This window comes from Pimephales promelas, chromosome 18, assembly GCF_988280905.1.
Source record: "Pimephales promelas chromosome 18, fPimPro1.hap1.1, whole genome shotgun sequence".
Classification (NCBI taxonomy): Eukaryota; Metazoa; Chordata; class Actinopteri; order Cypriniformes; family Leuciscidae; genus Pimephales; species Pimephales promelas.
In genome coordinates, this window is record NC_142786.1 from 31,885,471 (window position 1) to 31,899,808 (window position 14,338).

The window sequence follows — 14,338 nt, forward strand, 5'->3', positions numbered from 1 at the left end:
TTAGCCTAGTCTCAAAGAACACCTCAACACTAAATTATAAAAGCCATCTCATAGACACCACCAGTCTCAAATACAAGTTGGTGCATATGGTTGGGTATCGAGAATCGAGTATCGATTGGAACCGGGACTAACTTTTCATTTTTCCCGGAATCGTTCAAAAGTTAAAATTTTGATTCCTAGTTTCGATATTCACAGTCCGCCGAGCGGAAGAAGAAACCGCTGAACAACACCAACGAAGAAGCGTCTACCGGAAGTGTTGGCATAACCGCGCGAGTCGAACATGAGCTTACGTCAGCGGTCCAAAGTGTGGCTTCACTTTTCTAAAAATAACGAAATCTCGAGATCTCGGCAAAATGCTAAATTTGTGACAAAAGGAGTATTTGTGACAGAAGGAGTATTTCCTTCAGAAAGGATTATTTTCTTCAGAAATACCATTGGTTAGCAAGGTTAGCTAAACTTTTTTGACCCTGCCTCTTAAAAGAATCGGAATCGTTAGGAACCGGAATCGAAACAAGGAATCGGAATCAGAATCATTCAAATTCGAACGATACCCAACCCGCATCAACGATATGGGAAAATAATAGTCCGGGCTATTATGTGAAGTTTTACGGTATTTGTTTTGTTCATACTACATTTTTATTGTTAGTTTGAATTAATTTGACAGACAGCATTCGCTGATGTTGACCAAGCTAGCGCCATTCAAAGCTGCCAACTCTAACGAATTCACCGAGAGACACGCCACACATCAATTTTGTCACGCACAGAAAAGGATACGGAGACTAGACAGGAGCAGGTTATGATATATATATAAAAAATCTCAGCTCTCAGATTCAGTCAATTTTATTACGCAATTCAAACAATAAATACCGTTTTGGCGCTTATAAATGTTACACGACAGATCCCTAGCGCAGATGAACCGATCATCTCTACTAGCTAGCAGCTAATGCTAAAAGAACACGAACACTGTTGAAAGATACAGTATGCTACAACTTACCAAAATGTATTCCTCATGCATAATATCCACCAATCATTTTTTGAACTCTTCCCTGAACTGAAATGTAGTAGTTGGCTTTACTTTCCACACGACTGACATCACAAGCATAACCGTGCGGCTGGTGTTATGTTGCCCGCTCGCATACTGCCCAGTGCCCCCCCATGGCTGAAACTCGTATTATGACACCTGCCGGGCCGGGGCTAGTAATTTAGCATGCTAATTCAGGTTAATATCTGCAGCACTATAACTTGTATTTTTAATGACATCATCAACCTTATTTCTTCTCATTCTTTTGATGCGTGTAGCTCATTTTTTTAGATATTTTAAACCTCAATTCTTACAGATGGCACCTTTAAAGGAAAGTTTGCAATCGCCTTCAGGAGCATTTAACAGAATGACACGAAACACAAAAGAGACTCATTCTGGTTATTTTTCCTCAACTTTAATTGCTCTCTCTAGCCATTTGATGACAGCGAAAGAACAAGCGTGGAATCGTTTCATGAGGGACTACAACAGTATCTTTGAGCAATAGTTTCATTGTTTTGTTTTTCCCCCCGTGTTTATTTTTTATAATTTTTTTTTAATCATTTGTCACCTTTTTTCCTGTAAAAGTATTGCAATTACCAGACCTCAAACTGAAAAACCGCTGACATCACAATTAAATAGAACAATAAAAAATAAAAAGGCGTAAGTGTTCCTCGCTCACTGAACTGTTTTTTGTTGTGGTTGTTAAAAAAAAAAGAAAAAGAAAAAAAGTTTGTAGTCCAAAATTTCATAGTCCTGTGATCTCGCTCGAGGCCAATGATGAACAGTGCTGTGGATTCGTCGGAGTTCCAGATCCATAGAAGTCGTCAGTCAGTCGTTCACTCGTTTATTCGTTCATTCAAGCGGGTTCAGGGAATAATTACCGAGTGTTCTGGATCCTTTCGGTGCGGAACGAGACTGCTATGCCGAGGAAAATGACAACATGAACATGCAGTAACAATCAGCTATGGGCTGGATTCTCATGTATGCATTAATTTGATGCTTTTTTATATAACGTTACCACACAACTCGAACTCGATTATGTGCATTTAAAAAAAAGAACAAATTGTTAACCCTTGTCTCACCGATCCAATAAAGCCTCACCCTGAGCTTCTATTTGATATGAACCACGAAACCATCTCTCGGGCTGGAGAAAAGGCCTCGTGGGAGCCCAAAAGTCGGCAGTCAGTCGATGAATCTACGGTACAATTACGTCATGCCGAGTTATTATTTTCTGCGATCGGTCGAGCGTGGTTAATACACGCCCAAAACAGCTATAGCAGTCACAAAATATAAATTTCAATAAATAAAAATGACAAGCGCTGGCATTTATAATTCTTTCTCTGGAAGTTACAAAAGCAGCAGCTAGTTATCCTTTATATAACTGCCTCAGAATATTTGAATCACATAACAGATTTGCATTTACTGTATAGGAAAAAAAAATATAAGAAGTCTTTTTGTATTTATTTATGTGACCACACTGTAGCATTTCTCTTTGCAAACTTTACTCTGTTTTACAAAAAAGACAAAGCACAATTGAAGGCATTCACAAAACTTGATGCCACCGTGTTAAAGTTTTCTTTTTAATATTATCTATACATTATATTACAGTATTAACAATGCTTTCTTGTGGTTTTCTACCCATTGGGTAGGATATGTGCATAATATATTCAAGTTATATACAGCACCGTACAAATAAACAGAGTCCGACTACTGAAAGAAGCACCATAGGAAGTGAGGCACAACAAAGGTGGGGACTTTTGAGTGCAAGTGGGTTTCTATGTCTGCTTAAACATGACTGTTAGGCACCGAATTTGCTCATGTACATAGTAACATGCAAACCTCTCGGCTGCAAATGTAAAAAATACATTTGGATTTGTTTTCCTAGCACGACTATGACAGCGGAAATGCTCTAATGTTAACGAAGAAAACAACAAAAAAGGAGCACAAACAACTATGTCTCGGTTGGTAAGCAAATATAAAGTAATGAAAAGCGGACATAGGCCTACACACCGAGCCAACAACAGCAGCAGTAGCAGTAGCAGCGCATAGCAGCAGCAATACAGTACGAACTCAAACAGAATGAGTGACAGAAGCAGAGCCTATGACAGGAGGAGGCCGTTTCGGAGCCAAAGCGGATGGGTGATGATAGTAGATTCTTGCTATTTAAGGGGCAAGAAGGTTGTATAAAAGCCTATTTTTGACTTTGACTAAATATCAGTTCAAACTGGTCACTTTAATAAATAGCTAGTTAATAAATAGGTTATCTATGGTACTTTTTTTTTTTTAAGGAAAGGCCAAAGACTGATGGTTTACAAAGTTCTGATGTGATCAAAAACACAATCAACATGTCTGAAAGCATTCCAAATGTGTGCCATGTGATGATTGAACGCAACTTCTAACAAGGAAAGAAAAAAAGGAGGGATGTACCTCGTCGTGATTGGTACACTTTTTGTTTGGGTGACAATCTCAGAACATATAAACAGACAAAATGTGCTCCCGCGGTGCCTTGGAATAAAACGGCATTCCAGGAGATGAAAATAAGGGATAAAATATGAGATCCATATATGATTGTGAACTAAAGTATAGTATGGATTACTGGGAGAAAAAAAAAAACAACTATACGCATGCTTTTTATAGTGGGAAAACAAACAATATGACACACTCATTCAAAAAGGGACAGGATGTGCATAAGACTACAGTTCCCATGATTCCCTTCCATTGGACCCCATGACAATGCTGAAGTGACGTAAGTTTAAAGTGCTACTCGACAGAATGAAAGTGGCATATGTGTCGTGACTTCCATCTGCGGATATCCATGCCAACATCTCTCACTTGGTCAGTGAAAAAAAAGTGAACTGGAATTTGAACAACCCTTTTTCTTTAAATAAGTGCCATGATGCAGTTCATTTGTAGAGATTTTAGGCTGGATCAGAGTTCTACATCTCCATTTCAGGACATAAAAAGGAAGGAAATAATTCCCAGGAACCATCAAAGACCTGTGACAGATTGACATATAAAAACTAACTAAGGGTTGCTGTTTCTACTCTTTAGAGAATAAGTGCAACATAAAGACTTTAGTTGTTGTTGTTGTAAGTCACATCCCCAAGGTTTAAGATTTTATCATGGCACTCAATTTGGATTTTGATTGAAGTCCTGGAAATGCACACAAACGAATAGAAAATTTCTCAATCCTATGACCTACGCGGTCTCTCACGCAAACAATCTGTGCCAACACGCGTGTTCTTTAAATACACGAAAGCATACAAAACAGAACAACAAAAAAGAGAGAGAGATTTAGCCGAGGAGCCCAAACATCCATACAAGGCCCCGAAGTTCTAGCAAAAAAAAAAAAGAAAAATACAAAAAAATAAACTTTGTAAGCTTGGTTCCGCAATATTCAATTCAAATTGTGCAAGGGGAGTGGTCTAACAGTGAAGCCACTCCCCTTTAGGTCCAGGAAGAAGTACCAGAGAGCACAGATGATGGCGCGCGCTCCCTACGGCACTCTCCGTGCCTCCTAGTCACACGGGTTTGTCTCGGCTATCCTTAACCTTGACAAACGGGGTTGTGCTTGCGCCAGGCTGGGGGGAGCGACTGGCTGTCCTCTGGTTGGAGGGTGGTGCATTATTGCTGTGCTGGTGCAGAAAGGAGGCGGAGCCTGGGCACGTCTGACCCATCACCTCGCTGTAGGTGGGCGGCGGCCCCTCCACGTGCGAGTTCGAGGCGCTCTTGCCAGAGTTGCTGCTCGGGGGCCGTGGCCCGCCTCCGTGCACATAAACGTCTATCAGGTCGCTGTCGAAAATGGTCCGGTTGGGGGGCGCGCGAACGGATGCGCGGCTGAGCTCGAGCTGCTGCTCCGGGTCTCTGAGCTGCAGGGTGCACGGGCCCTTGTAGGGCGGCAGCTCCTCGCCATCCGACAGGCAGATGGTGGGCGGCAAGTGGATGTCCTGCTGCAGGTATGGGTAGGTGGGCTGGAAGCGGCTGAATCGGTCCCTTTGCATAAATGAAGGTGGGTTGAAGCGCTCTCCGCTCCGTGGCCCATACATCACCTGAACACAGAGCAGAATATATTCATTAAACCTTTAGAATTTCAAAAAAGAATAATTACACATACAATCAATATACTATACTTTAGAGCCTGACCGATTATGGATTTTGAAGGCAGATACCGATACAAATATTTTTGGGTTTTCAAATCCGATATATCGGCCGATATTTTTTTATTTATTTTTTTTTATTTCAGAAACGCGCCACAAAACATTAACAGATTCCCCCAACATCAGTTATTTGTAGTTATTTATGAGTTTTAACTAAAATAATACGATGATAATGCATTTTAAACACAACAGAACAGACTGATGATAGTGGCGTTAGCTAGCTTAGTCTATGATGAGCCATAATTTAGCAATGGATAACGTCATTCTGCAAATTGTAAAACATACATTTTCAATATAACGGGCCAAGGAGAGATTGGTATAACTGTCACGCGCTATTAAAGAAATACTTCCGTCACATTGTCAAAAGTTAAAAGGACAGTCGGTCGACTACACTGTAACAACGTAACGTAACTATTACTAGCTAATTCCGCTTCACTCTCGGCTTATTTAACAGCAGCAAAACTGGACATGATAGTCACAAATATTGTGTTAAGAAAACTGATGGGGATGTTCTTTTAATTGATAGTCAAGCAATGTATGTCTCGTGACCAACTCAACGAGTGTAACCAACAGTGCCCTCTGGTGGACAAACTATACAACTCCAACACTCATGACATGGTTGAAGCGTGTTTCATCCGTTTTTATTTTATTTTTGAAATATTCATGTATCTGCCATTATAACTGCTGATACCGATAGTTTGGAAAATGCCTAATATCGGCCGATAATATCGGCCTGGCTCTACTATACTTGTCAAAGGGGGTTGGGGTTTGTATTATTATTTTATTTTTTATTTATTTTTTAGGAAAACTCTTTTGCTCACCAATGCTTAATTTATTTTAATACATTTTAAAATGTAATTTATTCCTGTGATGTCTGAGCTGAATTTTCAGCTGCCATTATGTCACATACACTGTTCTAATACACTGATTTGGTCCTCAAGAACCATTTCTTGGACAACAGTTGTGCTGCTTAATATTGATAGATTTTTTTCAGGATTCTTTAATGAATGGAAAGTTCAAAAGAACAGCACTTATTCGAAGTATAAATATTTAATAATATGTCTTTACTGTCACTTATTTAACGCATCCTTGCTGAATTAAAGTATTAATTTATTTTTTTTTAAATCTTACTGACCCCCAAACTTTTGATCAGTAGTGTATATTTTATAAAAAACAACAACAAAAACATGGGCTGTCAAACGATTAATCGCGATTAATCATCGCATCCCAAATAGTTTGTGTTTGTGTTTCCATAATATACTGTATGTGTGTGCACTGTGTATAATTATTTTATATATATATATAAATACACACACATGCTTGTATATATTTAAGAAATATTTTCATGTATAGATTTATATACAATTAATATTATATATAAATATTTTATATATAAATAATATTTTTTTCCTAAATACAGATGCATGTGTGTGTATTTTTATATACAAAATAATTATACAGAGTGCACCCACATATATTATGTAAACACAAACTTTTATTTTAGATGCGATTAATCGCGATTAACCGTTTGACAGCCCTAGTAAAAACAGATCTTTATTATTATGCAGTGTTATGCTGTTGTATATAAATAAAAAGAGTATTAATGTGTTTAATTAGTGGACAATATAGTAATTTTAGAGCAAATAGATAAATATTGACTGTCTTTGAAAGGGTTAACAATATTGAGCTCTTTGAGCTATTAGCTCTTAGCATGACAATTAAACATTAGAGTAATAAATAACATTATGCAGACAGGCTGAGTTGACTAACCTCAGTGGCTCCTTGTTGCGTCACCAAACTGTCTGTTGGCCATGCACAGCCGTCCTAGTATGATGCAGAAGAGAGAGGACCGATGTGAGCCATGCATTAAAGACAAAAAATTAAAAAAAAAGCTTCAATTGATGCATTAGAGTTTGGAGTTTGGGCAGAAAACCAAATTTGCTCCAGGCATCAGAATACTTGATCTAAATGCACATACAGTAAATATGAGAATACATTAATACATCATGTATTATTAATTCAGGGCTGCTGAATCAGAAGAATGCAGCTGTAGAAAATGTGCTGTTCTCTAAATTTATGAGCTCGTTTCTAAATTTAAGAGCTCAGTTCCTTTCATTCTGTTGCTAAATCACATCTTCACCTTCCTCCTATCATTTTACGACTCGGAGGTGAAATGGACTGCAGTCTCTAGACGAGCTTGTCTCAACAACAAGACATAAATCAACATAAAGAACAACCAGGGATGTGCAGAACTACATAATTCCCAAATCAAATAGTCTGTGGGTTGCCTGAACGACTAGTTAGACTTAGGGATGCACGATATATCGGCCACATCATCGGTATCGGCCGATAAATGATCATTTTTAATGTTATCGTATTCGGCCCAACAAGAACATTTAGCCGATATCTAAAAGCTGATGACTAATGTATTATTTCCTTCATCTGAGGCACTTTAGATGTGCACTGTTCAACATGATGCTTTTAAATTGCTTGAAATATGATTGAAATCACTTAAAAAAAAAAAAAGGAAAATCCAGTTAAGGCAAGGCAAGGCGAGTTTATTTATATAGCACATTTCATACACAATGGCAATTCAAAGTGCTTTACATAGAAGAAATTAAAATAATCTAAATAAATCAGAATAATTAAAACAGTTTAGAATAAAAAATTAAAAATAAAAATAATGATAAAAATAAAATACATTTAAAGTGCAAAGTCTGTCATATCGGCTACACAATATTAGTTTGTATCTTGACTTTTAATGAGGAGACTTTTTTTATAATCAGGCTCTCAAAAAATTGTCTAAAAATGTACATTTAGATTTATCGGCCAATATATCGGTTATCGGCCTTCAAATATAGAGAATTATCGGTTATCGGTATCGACCAAATTTGTCATATCGGTGCATCCCTAGTTAGTAGGGGTGGCACGGTTCACAAAACCCACGGTTCGGTTTGTATCACGGTTTTAGGGTCACGGTTTTCGGTTCTGTACGGTTCTTGTTATTTTTTCTTTTAATCTTTAACACTCCAGAAATGTACTTCAGCATGTGATATATAGCTTAATTATCCACACTTTAGGATACAGTATTAAAAATATATATATTATATTCATGCAATCATGCACAAACTGAATTTGACTCTTTGACTTTAAGCACATTTTGGGACTATCTCAGAGGAAAGCTAGGTGAGATTTAGATACAGCAAGAGAGAAGAAATTGACATGCTTTTTGTTTATTTGGCAAAAAAAGGAGAATGTGTATCACTATCTCTACAAGAACTTGTGCATTTGTATCACATAAATCTTATTTACACAAAGAAATTAACTTTCATGTATCAACTGCTAACTTTTGTAGCTCTTACCAAAATTCTATCTTTTAAAAGAAAAAGAGAGCAACTCTTAAAACACTGTCTTTTAAATGTCAATATACATGAAACCTCATTGCCTATACTAGATAATAAAGCTATTGCAATAGCAAAGGCCATAAACATAAAGTGAAATTTAAGTTCAACCTCAACACAAAAACAGTATCAACAATGCTTCTATTCCCAAAATGTGAGGGTACTTTTTTCCACTTAAAATTAAAGTGCAGGGTTTGGAAACGTATGACTGAAGCTCTTATCTACATAAAGTGCCACTGTAGTTAAATTAAAATATCATAACATGAAATCCAAAATGTTCCCACACACTGGACTTATACCATAGACTTATACGACGCTGGCGCGTCCTCCAACTCCCTCATCTCTCCCACTTGCCATTTCCCCGCGTGCCGTGACCTGCAGCGCTCCATACTCCACTTTTACTGGCTTGTTTATTAACTTGAACCGGCGCTGCACAGAGCGATCGGTAATGACATCAAATACCGCGAAAGTGATGAATGCATACGGAGCCGACTCGCGCTAGATTGATGTTATTCACCGATCGCTCTGTGCAGCGCCGGTCCAAGTCGAACAAGTTTATGTCGCGCGAAAAGAAAACACACGTCACATACGGGCACGAGGTTACATTGCGCATGCGTCGAACCGTGAGACGCACACGCGCTCCGAACCGAGACAAGCGAACCGAACGGTTCGGGTGTTTTTTCATGTACCGTGCCACCCCTACTAGTTAGACTAATAGAAACCCTAATATAAATGGGTTGGTTTAGCATTGTGTCCACTGTAAGATTTATGAAATATGGATAACTGCAACGTTTTCCTCACAGAAAACAGGCCTGTGGATTATAATGCAGAGTAAAAAAATAAACATCAACTGACTAATGGAGCCAGCCGACCATCATGACCCATCCCAAGGAACTGCGTTATGCATTTGTGCAGGTGTACCGACACAAAGACCCTGAAGCTGGCACGCACATTGCCGAGTCCCACATGAACGCGGTCACAAAGTCACACACATGGTGATCAAACAAAAGAACAGGAACTCTACACCCACTCAGACAGGACACACATGGCGACTGGAGAATCAAACGAACACCCACTCAGAATAAAAGTCACACGCACACTTACCGGCTGCATGCCCTGCTCTCGTCTTCTGGCCTGGCTGTGGCGTGTGAGGAAGGCCCAGGCCGACAGCCGATAGTGGTTCAGCAAACAGATGATCACAACTACCATTACAGTCATCACCACAATTATGATTATTATCTGAACAAACTCCAGTTCAGCTGCAAGACAAGAAAAACAGAGAGAAAATGATTGGTGAAAATGGGTGGTGTTTTTTTTTCCTGTGCAAAACTCCCAGCTAGGGTGTCGTGGGTGGTTGCCAGGGCAATGCTATGCAGTTGCTAAGATGGTAATTGTCTGCTTTAAAAAAAAACAAAAAAAAACACAACACAAACCTCAAAAATGGCAGGAGATATTATTCAAACTGTAGGCATTACACTTTAGGGGTTATTATAGTTAATTCAAAATAGTATTAATGATTACTCTATTAATGATTTATACGCTTTCAGGGACATCCGAGAGAGACAGCGTAAAGATAGACAGAGACAGCAAGCACAGCATGTTCTTCATTCTTACCACCAGGGGGCAATAACATGAACACTTCAGAGAGCATTGAGATTGGGTGTGGGGATCAGACTCAAAAAGTGACGCAACAGACTAATGTGATAACATGACATTTCAAATGGCTTTTATGACCTACATCAAGTCAAGAAGGGAGAAAAAGAGATTTTTGGGTCATTTTTATTATTTATAGGACAGCTCAGAGGATGTGACGTGAGCTAGATTTTGACTTGCACTGCCCACATGAGCAGCACGGCTCAATATGTCAGAGCATGTGCACTTACTGCTAGGCCACAACTCTGATGATTAGACCTCAAACAGTCAAAGGATGAAATTAATATTTGATGTTTCTGGTCATTCTTCCGCTTCACAGATGTGCATGTATTGGGAATCCTTTGAATTGAAAGGAATGCCTGAATGAAAATGACAGTCTTCTCTTAAAGGGTTAGTTCACCCAAAAATGAAAATTAAGTCATTAATTACTCACCCCCATGCTGTACCAACCCCGTAAGACCTTCGTTCGTCTTCGGAGCACAAATGAAGATAATTTTTATTAAATTTGAGAGCCGAATCACTACCACATAGGCTCCTAAGGGAATGACACTTGACGGCACAGAAAGTCAATGAAGAAAATGTTTAAATATTCCATGTGACTACAGTGGCTCAACTTTAAGTTTATCAAGCGACGAGAATACTTTTTGTGCGAAAAAACTTTTAATTTTCATTTTTGGGTGAACTAACCCTTTAATATCAGCAAATTTGCACTAGTGTAAAAAAGGGAGCAGAAATATTGTCACAAACAGAGCAGACATTTCTTTTCAACCTCCTGCTGACCCCTTGAACACAGCCCACCCTGCCGACACACTTTCACACACAGATGGGCCCAGTCAATACAGTCCAATGTTCTCCAGTCACATGAAAATCACGTAGAAATGTGCCACACATCGAGACGATGGGAAAAACTTCGGTACTTAAGTAAACCCCAACACTGATGTAGGAGTCGACCGATTATCGGCACCGATATTTTTTTTTTATAATTAGTATTTTATTGAGTTTTAAAGTTGAGTTTGACTTGAGTTAAAGTTGACTTGAGTTTTAGCATTGTAGTCAATATTACAATTGACATCTTAACATATCCCATAATGATGCTACATTTTTAGATAACAATAAAACAAAAAATAATTAAACCAAAAGAAAAAAACAAAAAAGAACAAAAACAAAAAATAACTAAATAACTAAGTAAAGGGAAAAAAAAAGGAAAAAAAAGGGGGAAGAAAAATTAATAACACCATTAAAAACACCATGATCTCATCTAGTTGCAATATATTGAACATATTTTCCCCATTTTGCCATATATTTTTCTGCCCTATCATTAATATTGAAATACATTTTTTCATATGATGCCTCTTTTGCTAGCTTTTTTTAATATCGGCACCGATATTAAGCATTTTTATGGTTATCGGTATCAGCCATTTTAAAAACCGATTTGCCTATAAAATAATTTTATTTTAAACTTATGTCCCCTTGACTGATAGACTTATGTAAATTGAATAAGTTTGATGATTTAAATTAATTAGAAATGCTTTTTGATTACTATAATTGTATTTAAAGATTACAATAGAGTCTTTAAGTTTTTTCAAAATGTTCACAGAATGCTGCTGGATGCTCCCTGCCCTTTTTTCCAAGTTACTAACTAACTAACTAACTAACTAACTAACTAACTAACTAACTAACTAACTAACTAACAAACAAACTAACTAACTAACTAACTAACTAACTAACTAACTAACTAACTATCTATCTATCTATCTATCTATCGGTTCTCGGTCTATTTGATCTGTAATAATCGGTATTGGCATCGGCCCTGAATATCACATATCGGTCGACCCCTACACTGATGTTTAGTGTAATCATTTTCAAACCTACGTCTATGACATCAGCAACGCACAGTGGACTTTGGTTTACACAGGACAGAAGATCTGTATGAAATGGGTGCTTTGCTCGCCACTGCAAGCTAACGTTCATCTGCCTCCGCTTTTGATTGCAATGTCCACAAATCTCAAAATCCAGTCAACAACCAATGCATAAAACCAAGCTCCTACCCTACATTTTCGATAATCCATTACATTTGAATGCATGAATGCGAAGAAAATATCTGCTCCAGTTGGACGACTAGTCATCCATCCTGAGATGTCCAGCTAATAGTTTCTATAGGAGAGCCGTTTCAAAATTGAGTTACTAACATTTCCATCATGACCACTTTCTCTCTAGCAGAAAGGCCGTTCCCAGGATGCAGTTGGGCCATGTAGTGGCATTGTTAAATAAGCTGCGTCGGCGCTGGCTCTTTGCCATGACTCCTCTGGAGAGAGTGCTTGCAAGACAAGACCCCATCTGTTGAGGGCTTGGAGGAGAGGACCAGAGACCAGACGCATCCCAGGAGTTAACCCAACATAGGAGATAAAACGGCCCAAATCTGCTACCCATAACCGGATTACGGCCTGGACCAGATCCAAGAGACAGACAACTGGTGGTTGATTGGGGGTGGGGCAAACATATTGGAACTGACACACCTCTGAGATATTAAGTTTGTAATCTCTGCCAACCTACAGTATCAGGCACAGCTCAAGCACCATTCCCCCATCCAAGACTGCCCGCTGCTGCTGCTGCTGTAACACGATGTAACAGTTTTCTCTAAATTGACAGGCCATTGACTGTGGCCTCAATCTATCCTCCTTCAAAACGGCCTGTTCGAACCCAAACAACAGATGATGTCATCTAATATGGTCAAAATCGACTGTACCAAAGTCCTTTTAGGCAAGTTGTGCCACTCGGCTGCCATCTTGGCAACGCCTCCGGGCAGCTATTTCGAACTAACAAGACCAGGCTCCTATCTAAATGAATGGGCAGAGCACTGGTCACCGGGACAGAAAAAGAAACAGCAGTAAAATATGATAAAAATCGCTGAAAACATTTGATGACTTTGCCCCAAAATAAGGTTTAAAACGCCGTTTTCCCACAGCGCATGTGCAAGGGTTCTCTCGCTCTCTGTTGCGCGTGCGCTGCACAGTTTGAAACACAATATGTGCGCGCTCTTGCTCTTGCTCGCTCGCTCTAGATTCTGGGAGATTTTAACTAATTTGCGGGCATCAGCGAGCCGCTATCAATCAGCGGGAGACTCCCGGAACTTGGTCAGTCGCATTGGTCAGTGGAACCAGACGATAGGCTTAATTGTTTCCCGGCTTGAGTGTTAAAAGTAGACGATTGGCTGTCCAGCGGGAGGGGCGGGACATGCGCATACAACCGCCATCTTTGGTGTTACGGGTTTTCCCTATACATTTGTATTAAGGATTGAGGAAGTGGCATGTCACTATAGACCCCTTTACAGTTGGTAAACATGGTGACGTTTTTTGTGGGCGGAGCTTAGGTGGAGGCAGAAAGATCCCTCTGGCCGCTAGTTAGCAAGGATTGTTAGCTTGTTTTTTAACAATGACTGGAGAAAATCCGATATTATCTTAATGATTAAGGTCACTCAGTGTCCAGGACCGCGATTGTGATTTCCAAAAGTTATTTTTAACGGACGGAACCAGATTGGCCGACCCGTAGCCGCCTACACGCTCACTCAATGCATGGACGATCTGACAGGATTAACGTTACGTTACCTCGGTTGAGTGGCCTGACTTCTACACCTACCTTATAGAGAAACCGATCGTAAAGAGAAACTGAGGGCATATAAATCTTTAGATGCCTATATGGTCCTGTACAAGACTTGTACGATCCGCAGTTCTGCCGAGCCAGCGCCGAGACCACGACAATGTAAAGAGTGACATTACAGTGCGATTTTAATGATGTGAATATTTTCTAGAAATAAAAGTTCCAGATACAGCATATTCATTTTTCATCAATTCTTACACCAAACAACACAACAAGATGACATTTAATAATAGTAACAATTATTTAAGCTCCTTATTATGTAGCCGAATCTGTGCTGGTTTGTATTGGCCGCCTCCAGTTTACACTTTGTTTTGCCTCCAGCTAGCGCCGTGACGTAACTGTGACGTCGGCGCAAAAGGGGTCTATATAAATAGTCTCTGACTGTACTCATATTTTGAAAACAATACTGTGGTCATGTTTAATTTTCAGAAGTGAAATTTTTTGCTCAC

The 14,338-nt window shown here is 39.1% G+C and overlaps 1 protein-coding gene across 4 annotated transcripts in view; it reads right to left on the reverse strand.

Annotated features, from left to right (window-relative positions):
- Positions 1 to 1,420: 1,420 nt before the first annotated feature.
- Positions 1,421 to 14,338, reverse strand: part of ldlrad4a (low density lipoprotein receptor class A domain containing 4a) — a 79,506-nt gene continuing 66,588 nt past the window's right edge. For all 4 annotated transcript variants that reach the window (XM_039680961.2, XM_039680962.2, XM_089122555.1 and 1 more), the window contains 3 exons: positions 9,684 to 9,838; positions 6,949 to 7,002; positions 1,421 to 5,070 (listed from right to left, as the gene is read on the reverse strand). In XM_039680961.2, the coding sequence (XP_039536895.1) occupies positions 4,543 to 5,070; positions 6,949 to 7,002; positions 9,684 to 9,838 (737 nt within the window). In that variant the 3' untranslated portion in view covers positions 1,421 to 4,542. The remainder of the gene's footprint in view (positions 5,071 to 6,948; positions 7,003 to 9,683; positions 9,839 to 14,338) is intronic.